General features: G+C 35.6%; 1 protein-coding gene across 3 annotated transcripts in view; it reads left to right on the top strand.

Annotated features, from left to right (window-relative positions):
• The window catches only part of KDM6A (lysine (K)-specific demethylase 6A), a 122475-nt gene that overhangs the window by 56639 nt on the left and 52898 nt on the right, over positions 1-12938 (top strand). For 2 of the 3 annotated variants that reach the window (XM_009318884.1, XM_009318883.1), the window contains exons 5-8: positions 1079-1133; positions 4009-4043; positions 7516-7609; positions 12494-12620. In XM_009318884.1, the coding sequence (XP_009317159.1) occupies positions 1079-1133; positions 4009-4043; positions 7516-7609; positions 12494-12620 (311 nt within the window). Of the gene's footprint in view, positions 1-1078; positions 1134-4008; positions 4044-6246; positions 6280-7515; positions 7610-12493; positions 12621-12938 lie in introns of those variants that run through there. The other variant, XM_009318885.1, reaches the window with a different exon arrangement.

The following is a 12938-nucleotide window of genomic DNA, read 5'->3' as shown; positions in this document are numbered from 1 at the left end:
TTCACCTAGCTTGCCATCCTGAAGAGCCGGACCTAAATTATCATTTTTGTGCTAACAAAATAAAACATACTGAAGCCTCAGTAATGTTTTGTGTATTAGAAGCCACCTGAAGCTGTATTCTGTAGATAACTGTTTATTAACAGTAGTATTTTATAAGCTATCTCTTAGGTTCCTATATTCCTAGGCCTTATTCTCTATTGAATTAATATGTTAATCCAAATTCTGCACGGTGTAGGAATTTTCTATAAAGTTTATGGAAAAGTTCAGAGACACTTGAGTTTGTATGCCTGTTCCATTCATTTTAATGCACTTTGTTGCGTTTCAAACTGTAAATAGTGATCACTGAATTAGCATGACAGTTGTGAAATGTTTGCTCACATCCAGACTTTCTGGCAGACAGACTTCACTGCTCTGCTTGTGTGACCTTCTTTTCTAGAAGAGTGAAGTGCTTGGCTCAGAACTTCCGAATGCAGAGATGTTTTAAAAGATATTTTTCATATCTCTTGAGGAAAAGTGATTAAAAATAAAGAAGTTTTGATGTTTGTCTGAAGTTATCTTAATACCTGGAGGAGAGGATGTAAGAACTTATGAACTCGTGTTTTAATGTAAAGGTATTCATTTTAAGTGTTTTTTGACAAGAGATCAATTTTTTAAAAAGACTTCAAATCACCCAATTTGAAGGAAGAATATTCTGTTTTTTCTAGATAGACGAATTGAGAGCTTAGATGTTTATCTCCATGAGGCTATGAGCTCGTACGACTACACTTGTGTATGCTGAGGAAAACTTGATCTTCCCATTTTGACCATTCATTTGATGCAGTCATTCTTTCAGATGCTATCCCAATTGTTTTGTGAAGATGTCTGCTGCCATCTTACATTACTAGAAGCATTGCTATGTTTGCAATTACAAAAATTTACTTTAGTAAACAGTTGAAGAGAAATTGAAAATTGTTTTCTTTAAGACACATGGTAAAAGGCAGTATTCACTTTCAAGTACAAAATTGATTTATTCTTAGTAATTTGCCAAAGTGCTAGTGTTACTTCGTTTGAAAAACAAATCATTCTTTTTTTTTTTCAGCATTTTCAGTTAGCTTTGATTGACTGCAATCCCTGCACTTTGTCTAACGCTGAAAGTAAGTAACCTATAAGTATTTCCATTTATTTTGTTGTAGATTTTTTTTTTAAGTCTTATGCTCACAACTGTATCAATTTTTAATGCACCAATCCTTCAAAATAAAAAGAGTAAGCACTGAGAGAGGGAGACTACAAAACCTGCCTCCATCTGTCAATGGAGACAGATATTCCAGTGGAATTGTGGATTGTTTTAGTAAATGGAATAAGTAAAAACTGAGACTTAGCTTATTAATTGCTCTGAAGACTTGAGTTCTAGAGGAAACGTACTATTTGACTGTTCATTTATCTGCTTATTTATAAACGTAGTGCTTGTGCTGTGGCACACATTTAATAGTAATTATTTAAAACTTTGTGGCGTCTTGATAATCTGTCATTTTTCAGCGATTGTTTTAATGCCATTTAAATTTATAGATCTAAAATTCAGCATCAGTCTTATGCTGTTGAAGTAAGAAAAAGTACAAAATGTAATTTGATTGTTTGTTTTATTAAGTGCCAACTATATATTCGTCTGTACTTGAACACATTAATCTCTTAGCGTAGTATGATCTGTCATACGCAGTACATACTGTAGGCTGTTACAGAGCATCCTGCAGGTATTTATCCATAGTTAGTGGAATTGTATGCAAGAAGCAGCGTATGTTCCTGCATGTTTTGGAGTCTGTAAGAATTAAAAAGCAGACAGTTGTGAAGGAAATTACTCCCTCAGTTTTTAAGGTACCTTCATGCTGCTCTTAGTGTTAGACTTAGGAGGTAACTTAAGCTCAACTTCAGAAGCATTGGGTAAAGTATTTAAAAGCTTTTTTTATTATTTCTTTAATTCAGAGCTGGATGGAATTGTGAATATTCTGTTAGCAAGGGTAATGGAAGGGGGTTTGTTTACATGAGTGAAACTGCTGGCTGTATCGGTATCAAGGAGCCAGCTGTGCTACAAGATCTTCTCCAAAGCTATGTCACTTATCAGGAACAGGCACAGACAATTTTGTAAAATGATTTGCAGAATTCTTCCTAAGTCAATAGGCTTTTGTTTCCTACCAGATATGTGATTCTTTATTATATTTCATGTTAGTTCATCTTATTTCCCACTGGCTTTATCAGGTTTCACTGCATCTCTGAATTTTTGTAAGGTTTTCCCGACCCCTCCCCCCACAGTCCCCTCTGCCTCCAGATTTATGTAGAGGTATGGTCCCATGTAAGTGCTTCATTGTCCCGTGGCCTTGGGCACGGTGCCTGACAAACCCAAAGGAAGAGAGTGAAGAGGAACGAGGGATGCTTTGTCAGGTTCTCCTGCAGTGCTTAGCAGAAGTGCGCTCTGACCTAGGGTGTCAGGTACCGTCACATAACATGCTTGAGATTGCCTTAATCCTACCCCTTGCATTTCTAAAGGCTGGGTGAGCAACAGCATTACAGTGAGTGTCTTCCTACAGAAATGTTTGAGTACTAAGCATGTCTTCTTTCTATTTAGGCAGTCTCTAATGTGACACCTTTGATTTCTTTACCCTGCGAGGCATGGCTTCGCTTCGTAGTTTCACGCTTAAGGGGTTTTGCTATGAGGGGGGAAAAAAATAAAGGAGAGATTTTTTTAGATAGTGAACTCCGGAAACAAAAGCAGAGGTTTTTCTTTCATCAGTGCAGTGTGAAGTTTGACAATGTGGTAAACATAATGGGTGTGTTACGTGCCCTTTAGCAAGGAACATAAAAAGCTTATTAAAATTTTAGATGATGCATTTCATTATGACCTGGTTTCTGAAGTGCACTAGGCTACCTTCTTTATAGTGAAGGACAAAGCAGTGCACAAAGGGAGCTTTCCCCCTCCCTTATGACCCAGAGAGAAACCCTGGAACTCCAAATTACCTGTGTAAACCTCTGTGTCACACTATTCTGTAGCTTCAAGAGAAAGAAATCTGTGTAATTGAAATAGATTGAGCTTGGCTCAAACACAGATATTTTCTTACTTGTAGTCTTCAAGAACATAAGGCAAAAGTCTGTCTCAAAGGAATTTTTCTTTCCTCATCAAATCAGAATACGGATTACATTCATCTCAACTAGCTTTAGCTATCTACCAGTTGATGGCTAGTCTAGGTTAACAGTTCTCAAGTCTTAGAGGTCAGGCACGCCATCTTTTCTTAAATGATTCGAGCAGCATGAGGATGATTTTCCCTCCGCTTTTACTCTTGAACAACTTTCATTTTCTTTCTCCAGCCAGCAATTTTCTTGCCTCCAAGAGTTGCTAGTGGTAGTATGGCATTCTGTGCAATTCGTATGAGGAATTTAAGATGCTTTACAGTAACGGTCAGAATACCATCTGTAGTTAACGCTTTTAGTTCAGTTTAACAGGGGAAAGACAATTCCTAAAAAGGAAAAAAAAAAAAAAAACCACCTAAATTTAAGCTCTTGTATAAAGCTGGCAGTGTATACTGTAGTTTTCTCTTCTGTAACCCAGCTAGTCTGTCCCTTGGCAGCTGAATGAAAATAAAAAATAAGTCTTTATTTCTGACTCAGTTATATGCAGAAAATATTACCTGCATTCTCTTGTTGTGCATCTCTGCTTAGAGAGATTTTATTGCTAAGTTTACTGAAAGGTTAATGGACTCTGCATTTCAGAATACAAATAAAATCCATGGGCTGTGTTTCTGCAATATGTGTCTGCAGTCTTAATGCTTTGTTAGGATACATATTCATTCTCTGTCAGTTCTGTTATATTAAGTGTAAAATATCAATGTAAACAAATACTTCTTTTGTAACTTCAAAACGTAATTTATCTTGGTTTTACATTGATAAATTTGAAACATTGTTTATCCCTCACTTGAAAAAACATACTGTAATTGTTGTTGTCGTTCATTAAAACTAATAATTTTGATTTTCCCACTCTTACAGTTCAGTTTCACATCGCCCACTTATATGAAATCCAGGTAAGCTTTAAGCTCCTTTTTATAAAGCGTGGTTGAGTTTCTAACTATACGATGCAATCAATCTGTGGAATTCAGATTATAGATGCTTTTGTAAAGTTAGTCTTAAGTCTCGAATCACTAAAGAAACTTTATTTGCTTTGGCTAAATTAAAAATATTTTTAAATGTGGACTGTCACGCTATAAAATGGAGTAGCTATTTTAATAAACCTACATGTTTACTAGTCTCCCAAGTTGAGTGTAAAAAAACCCCTAAACATAATTTTTAGTAGAATTCTTTTATGAGATTATATATGTATTTTAAAAGTTATATATATAGATGTTAAAAATATGTAGTTTCTCAATTCATATATATTCATATTGTTTCTCATACATACATACACACACACACACAGAGTCAAGTCTAGCCAGTTGCCGAGGCACCTTTTTTTTGACATGAAATTTTCAAATTTACCTGAACATATGTGACAGAAACATATGATCTGAGGTCAACAGCACATAAAGCTGTGTTATTAACTCTATATCAAAACCTATCACAGAGGTTTTTTTAGGTGAATCGTTTGGGAAATTACAGACCACTTACTGAGCTTCCAGAATATAAGTAAATTCAAACCAAGTAGCTACTGAAATAGCTATTGTATATTTGTAATTTGACTTCACTGGTCATATAACGTAGATTGTATGTCCTTTTATCATGTTTATAGGTATTATATGACTGAGGAAGGGATGTGACATGAAAACAAAAAGTGTTGTAATTAAAATGCATGATATATAAATAAAGTACATTTTCAGTCAGTTGAAAAGGAGCTTGATAAAGTAAGTGCTGTCTTTTGATGGCATGGTGAAGAATTACTTTAGATATAAATAAAAGATACAAATTTGATAAACAAGGTATTTTTATTTTGAATGCTTTTGGTGCAAAGCTATACGACAAGACAGAAATCCCCTGTCCCAAAACACCATTAAGAAACTTCATGGACTGTTGTGGTTCTTACCTGGCCACCATCCAGATTTCATTCTGAGCACTGGAGCACATCTGACATGTTTATATAACAAAGCGTCCTCAACACATTAGTTCTTTTGATCTGCTAGAGTAAAACAGAAAGTTGAACATCTCAGGTCACCATGCCAGGTGCCTTATATAATTGTGTGACCAATGTTACAAGTGCTTAAGCTATGCGTTCTGACTGACAGTCGTAGGCAGTGGGAACTTTAACACAAGTCAGAGCAAAAAAGTTCCAGTGCATTCTGCTATTAGGCTTGGTTTGTCTCACAGTTTGGGAGGGGTATCTTCTTTTCTGGAATTTGGGAAACTTGGAACCACAAAGGATCTTGACTTCATTCTGGACATTACCTCTGACACAACAAAGAGATGTTTTTGGAGGCAGGCTGGTTGCTTGGTTTCTTTTCAAGGACACAGTGCTACAGTTTTCTGAACCCCTCCATATATTTCAAAATTATCTACTCTCTAATATTTAACTAAAAAATTAATTCATTCCTTAATTATGTACCTTCACAGTACTGGAGTTTAAATGATGGGTTGCCAGCCTCTGAACAAGAGAATAGCCTGGTGCTGATAAGAGTTAGCAGTGGTTTTTCATGGTGTTTAATGCTAGTTTCTATTATTTTATCTGTGGCAGTGTGAGTCCCTCTAGCTATTTAGGGTAGTAGCTTATATGGTGTCTAAAGAAAGATGTTGGATTGGGTTCCCCTCCCCCTTCCCATTTCTAAGACCACTCATGATGCAGCCAGTATCAAGGACTTTGGATCTTTGGAATTAACATATCTAAATAAAACCAAATGTAAACATAATGACAGTTTTTTGTAAAGCATATACATAGACAGATTTCTAAAGGGTAAATAACACAACAAATAACAGAAGTAAAAAATATTCTAGATCTGGAAAACATGCCCTATTTTAATAGGTCTTTCTGAATCCTCCCAAGCATGTAAACATCTCTTTCAAAGTGGGGATATTAGGCCCTAGTATTTACGTGTTTGACATCCGGATTGCTGCCTCTGCTGTCACGCTATACAGTGAACTTCTGTTCATTTGCTTATTCTTCATAGTCATAAACTATGAATTTTGTTCCCAATGCTAAATTTAAAATTTTTTCCTAATTGTTTTTATTTTGCTGGCCATGGATATTTTATTTATTTGTATTATTTATTTTCTTACCAGTTGTCTGCATTTCATGACCACCAATTAAAAATCTTTTCTACCTTGTTCCATTTGAAAGTATGTAATTGTTGCTTTAATTTTTTTCTTGACTAGAATAAGGTTTTAAAACCAACAGAGTTGTCTTTTGTGATTGTAAGATCTCAAGAACCTAATAACATTTTTAACTTCTAATAGGTATTTATATTGTTTAGAGTCTTCTTCCCAGTTTTCCCTTTTAAAACACCAGTAGTCAGTACTGTGTACTCTTTGCATAAAACAAATGTAACATAAGTCATGATCACTTGCATTTAGGTGGCCCCATTTATTTTAGTATGTTCTTCATCTGTTTGCCAGAATGAAGTCTAATGTTGAATTATCTGAAAGCATAATTTTCTTTAAAAATTGTATAGAATTTTTAGAAAGTTTAAAAAAAAAAAGTACTCTTACTAACAGACCTCAGCATTTATGTCTTCTAGACTTTCATGGGAGAGGAGGAACAAAAGAATTAAGCATTTAAAATACATTCAGTGTTAAACAATTATTGTTAGGGTAACACAAAGATAAATGCTGATTACAAAAAAAATTTTCTACCAAGAAGTCTTAACCTTTAATATATACAAAACAGCTCATACTGTTCCATAAGTCAGTAAAGACCACGATCCTAACCTGGAAATGTGTTTTCTATCTCAAGACCTGTTCATGTAGGGGAATTAAGAACTGAATGTTTCCATGCTATAAGCACACTTAAACTATATAGCAAATAATAGGATGGCATACCTTCATTCTCTAGGCATAATCCATGGATATATTTTAATTCTACATACGGTGGGACTCTTACCAGGACAACAAATATGTTGAAAAGGCAGTCCAAATATACCAAAGGAAGGAGAGAGGCAAAATTACACCAGCCACCAGTTACCGATGATCTTTGTTTCTGTTAAGAATTTCCTGGGAGGAATTTGTGTAGGGTTTTTTCAGATGCAGACTCACATTCAACCATTCCCCTTAAAAGCAGTATATTCATTTTAGTATCAGAAGCATAATGCGCATATGAGGAGTTGACCAAATTTAATAATTTGCAACTTTCCCTCAATTAAGTACTCAATTTATATGAAATACTATATTTATGACAGTTATTCTCTTACCATATATATACATCACTCATTAAAGCTTTCATATGCACTGTATGCAAAAAAAAAAAGTTTGAGAATTTTTTGTCAATGTGTTTGTGTGCTGTCAGTGCTGTGAAATCGTTGCTGTTGGTGATCTGTTGTAAGCTTTATGATTAATCCATTTACTTTTTTCCTTTTGCAGAGAAAGTATCACTCTGCAAAGGAAGCTTATGAACAACTTTTGCAGATCGAAAACCTTCCTGCACAAGTAAAAGCAACTGTCTTACAGCAGTTAGGTACGTAAAATTAACTTTCACTTTTTCTGTGTGTTTCTTTTTTCCATCTTTGCCTTCAGCAGTGTTTTTTAACGCTCCATTTCCAAAGTGAGTCTTAGACACTGAGTGTGATACGTGAGATTTTCACCCAAAACAGAATGCATAACAGTAGATAATGAAGTAAATAAGAGAGGAGGAAAAGATTTTAATTAAACTTACAAAATTAAAAAGCTCTTAGACTTGCTACAGTATACATGTTACAAGTTTTGGGCAATGAGGGGATGGTCCTTCAGAGAAGGAGTGCAGCAGTTAGAATTCAGTATTCTCTGTTCTGCTTCTGAGGACATCCCTTGAATAGCCAGGCTAAATGCACTAAACCAAAATACAGAATATTCTCTGTTGCAGAATAGAAGAACATGGCAAATGAAAAATTTACTTTTTCTTTCTCTAATTATAGTACATAATGAAGACCTATTTCTGTAACTAAAAAGTTTATCATCAGATTCCATAAGAGAAACCACATAAAAAGAGAAAAAGTATTATTTTTTAAAAATTGTCATCCTCCATACTTATAGAAAGCCAATAAATAATTTTTAGACCAAAATTTCTAATGGGTGGGTAGAATAAATTACTTTTGTCCTATATGCCGTATAAAAGTATTTCCAGAATATTTTGTTAAAATTGTTCAACCCAGTGCAAAACTTCTTCATTCATTTTCTCCATGTTCTTCATCTAATTTATTATTCTAAATATTCATTTAGCCTGCTTATGCCCATTTTTATTTCCCCCCACCCTTTGCATAGTGGTCATTTAATTCAAATTAGTAACTGGCACTAAGTTATGGCCATAATGGTTTCATTTTTTGCAATGCAGGTTGTGTTTGGCTTTGGAGTGGGCTAATTTGTTTAGCTTTTGAGTCTTCTGTGTGAAATCACAAATGAAACTCCTGGAGGAGTTCACTGCAGGACTCTAGGTGCTGATCTTTTTGCTGTCACACAACAGTGTTGCTTATATTTCAGTATCCCCTTTGAATTTTTTTTTAACTTGGTATTATCCCACCTAGTATAAATTGTCAGCAGTTTCATCCAGAAAGGCTGTACATATGATCAGTGGAAGACAGGCTTCCTAAAATAGCTGACCAAGGCTTTTTCAACGCCGTTTGATGTATGTTGCCACATTAGGAGTAAAGGCTCGTGGTTGTATTCATAAAATCTTACCACAGGTCTCTGTGCTAGCAATAAGAGCAATGACTTTGAGAATTGTCTGCTGTCTGAAAACTGGATTAACTCCCTTTATTCAATCAGCATAAGTCACCTAGTTTTGTAGTGTGGGTAGCTTCTATGTGGAGAAAGGGACAGAGTGGTCTTAATCAGAACCTTCAAGGAATAATACCATTTCTTTTGCTCTTCACTGTTAACGTTGGTATTTATCAGAGTATGGTGTTTATTGCAGATTTAGTGTCTAGCAGCTGGTAATAAAAACACCTCCTCAGGAAGCATAGTCCGGGTGGTGCACTGCTGCTTAGAAAAAATAATAGAAAATACCTGCCATCTGCCAGAATGCTACTGGCAAAACCCAATCAAAATATATTTGTATTTCTATGTTGAACTCTTTTTTTAGCTCCAACAGAAAAATTGTTTTGGCATGAAAATACCCTTTATTTATTTTCCTTAGCTAGTTAATGTTTATTGAGCCAGAGTTGAAATTTGGGCAAGTTCAGATGTCTTATGAGATAATTATTAAAATCTTCGCTCTTGTTGCTGGTTTCCAAAGCAGATCACTTGTGGAGGAGAACCCTGTGATTCTCAGATAAATACATATCAGTTTGAGCTGATGCATGCTGACTAGTCCGGGTAGATGTAACAAAGATCTGTACAGTTGGATAAGAGCAGTTTGTTTCTTCTGCTTTGCCATTTCATTTGCTTTCCGAACAATAATTCTTTTCACCGTTTTGCCTAAAATGACATGAAATTAATGAGACTGAAGATCAAATGTCGTGGTATTCTTTCTCCAGTTATACTCAGCGGTTGCATAAGGAAGAGTGTAAGAACAACATAAGCATCTGCTTAGAGGTTCTCAAAGCACTCTCTCAGTGATTTTCGGCTAGGGGCATTCCTAGGTGGTGTCCATATAATTGGATGAGATATATGAAGTGCTAAAATGGGGAAGAGGCTCATCTCTTCAGAGACTGAGATGATGATGTTTATTGGGGGGAAAAAGCAATTGCCACAAGTTCAGCATGAGAGTGATCCATAAGCGTAGAGAAACCCTGCAGCATGAGCTAGGCTTGCGTATCCTCTTGCTGAGGCAACACAGGGATTTGTTACAAATTAGATTGTAAAAATCTGGAAAAGAGCATGGAACGTTTGTGAAATATGGATAAAATCTCCTTTTTTGTTTGTTATGTTAAAAATGTCCCAAGAGTGGAAGAGTAAGTCAATATGCTAGTTGAGAATTTGAGTGAGGTCTTGCAAATGGGAAACTGTACAGCTTACCAGGGTTTTTCCATCACCGTCTTTCTGTACGTTCTTCATTGTATGCATGAGGAGAAGAGAGATCCAGTTTCCTTTACCTGTGCTATTCTAGTAGAAAACTGCTGCTTGTTCTCCCTCACCTTCTCTCTGGCTTTCTGCCTTTTTCACCTCCCTGCACAGGAAGATAAAATCGGGAAGCAACCCTTGTTTCAGCAGTGAAACTAGATAGGGATTGCTAGTTCTCATTTCTGTCTCCTAGAAATAGATTCTTTCTTTTTATCAGTGAACCTCAGTAAAGATCTCGTGAAGATACAACATGTTATCTTTCAATCCGGCAAGGTTCTGATGAAACAGAAAATAAACATCACCATACAACGTTTCCAAAGATTCGGGAAATTGTTTAATTTTTTTTACCCTTGTTTATAATCCCTGAACTATTACCTTTATCTCAGGCTTTGCCTGGCACTGCACTCTATACATTTATCCTTAGTTGTACAGTTACGCAGGTGCGTTCTGATAACCACCCTCACATAAGCCTTTATTTCTTCAAGTATTTTCTGTATGCTTAAGAACTTCAGTGACTTGGGATTTGAATCAAAATCATAGCTTGTTTATGAAGTCCATGAGAGAAAGTTGTGTATGTTATATGTTTGCAAAAAACATTGGGGTTTTTTTCCTTTTTTTCTTTTCCTGATGGGGGTAGGGTTTTGACTTGTTCCATTTTCAGACAAGATAAAGTACTCTCTTTTCAGCACTATAACCACTTGGCTGGTAACCTGACATTTCTTGTAGTCCATGAAATATTCAAACTTCTGCTTGTGACCACAGTTTCTAAGTGATACTTCTTAAAACACCTCAGGCAAATCTCGTTCAATAGATACGGTTTTCTTTTAGATTGCCTTTTTTAAAGCTTGGAAGTTTGCCTTCCATTTGCAAAAGTGTCGCTGTGACTGTTAAACTGTAAGTCCATGGAATAAAATATAAGATGTATAGAACAGGTAGAATAAAATATTTAAGGTATAGCCTGAATACAGAGAGTGAAGTAAGGCTGCAAATACTCATCAGTTCAGTTCCCAGCCTTGCCTACTTTGTCTAGCATTTCAGATGCGATCTGAATTTGATCTGGATCTTTTGAGTGGTATTACTTGTTCATGTAGTTAGACTGTATCAAAAAAGTGTAAGCTTAGGGTGCTGAAGGTTAGTGACGGACATTTTAAATAGACATTTAGTACAGGTGTGTGTACAATGCTGTAGGTAACTAAAACTTCATACAAACCTTTGATATTTTATGAAATTTGTATGATAGTGTTCCACAAGGGACCGTTTATAGGCGGGATGCTATAAAAACAGGGACAATCTGTTGGCACATCTTAGTTTTACAAATGTTGGCTGAAAAGCGGTGGATTCTTAAGGCAAATACATGGAGATTAAGCAAACAGCAAGACATTGCTGACCAGTGTGGTGTGTAGTGATTTCAGCAAGCCAGCTGCCTGTTACAAAGGTTTTCCTTGTACTCATGGTATGAATGGCACTGAGAAGGTTTTGTGGCTGCTTAAAGGAATTCCATCTAAGCATAGAGGCAGATGAGCAGCTTGAGATGATGATGAAGGTGTTTCATTTGAAATGGCAACCAAGCCTTGCATCAGTGCTAGAGCAGAGATGCGTTTTAATAGCATGTAAAAGATGATATGGGAGCATGGATTGTTGGAGACCTTTAAAGTGGGGATGAATAATTTATCTAATGTAATGAAAGAAAAAAACGCATTTGAAAAAACATGGTGTGTGGTTAGATAATGAAATAAAATGATCTTTTCAGCAGAATTTGTTACGTAGATGAGAGGTGATTGCATTTGTGAAGGTGAATGGAAAAGATGTTGTAGCAGTGAAGATGAAATGACAATGTAAGAAAGATTTAAGTGGAGATACAAAAATTCTTACCAATGTTCTGTTGGGGAATTGCCCAAATGTAGATATGGGATAAATACAAGGATTTAGAAGAAAAGGAGTAAACTGAACACAATGTACAGATAATTGACGTGCATGACAGGGAGAATGGTGGCATTTTTCACAATGACAGGGAAGGTATCTGTGTTCCAAGGAGGAAAGAGTTAACATTTTCAGGTAACTTTTTATAGTAGAAGATTGAGCAGTTCATACTTGTGCTACAAACCTCATAGAAAAATATTTAAACAAAAAAAACCTGCTTTAAAAGTACCTGAAAGTAATTTTGACTTAGGGTCCTTTTGTCCTGTAATTTTAGTATAGAACTTTAACAGTTTTAAAAGTTTCATTCATATACTATATGTAAGTGATATTATTGTTTGATACTCCTTTTTTTAAAGAGGAACTAATGCTATGAATGTTCTGCCATGCCACAGTGTTAAATGGTCTTAGGGAATTTCACTTCTGCCATTTATGGATTCTTTTGTAGGCTGGATGCATCACACCGTGGATCAGCTTGGAGACAAGGCAACCAAGGAAAGCTATGCTATACAGTATCTCCAGAAATCTCTAGAAGCAGATCCAAATTCTGGTCAATCCTGGTATTTCCTTGGAAGGTGAGAAATGACTTTATAGACACTGTAATTGTATTTGTAAATTTTTTGAGAATACTCATTATTGTGAGTATCTTACGTTGTTTTTCTTCTTAATATTTTCAGAGGAAAAATGAAGGGAAAGGATGTATGTATCTACTGAAGTCTAGTTTTCTGGAAAGTGTATAAAAAGACAAGGTGCTAACATATCTGGGATGAATATAGATTAGAAGTTGAAATGAAGTATGTTACCCAAGTGGTCCTGCTTTTTTTGTAGTTGTTATTCAGTTTACACATTTACAGTAATCTTGAGTCTGCCCTGCCTGGTTTTACCTGTTCCTC

Source organism: Pygoscelis adeliae, unplaced genomic scaffold (assembly GCF_000699105.1).
Source record: "Pygoscelis adeliae isolate BGI_AS28 unplaced genomic scaffold, ASM69910v1 Scaffold92, whole genome shotgun sequence".
In the NCBI taxonomy this organism is placed as follows: domain Eukaryota; kingdom Metazoa; phylum Chordata; class Aves; order Sphenisciformes; family Spheniscidae; genus Pygoscelis; species Pygoscelis adeliae.
The sequence above is the reverse complement of the archived record's forward strand: the minus strand, read 5'-3'. Positions and strand labels throughout refer to the sequence as shown.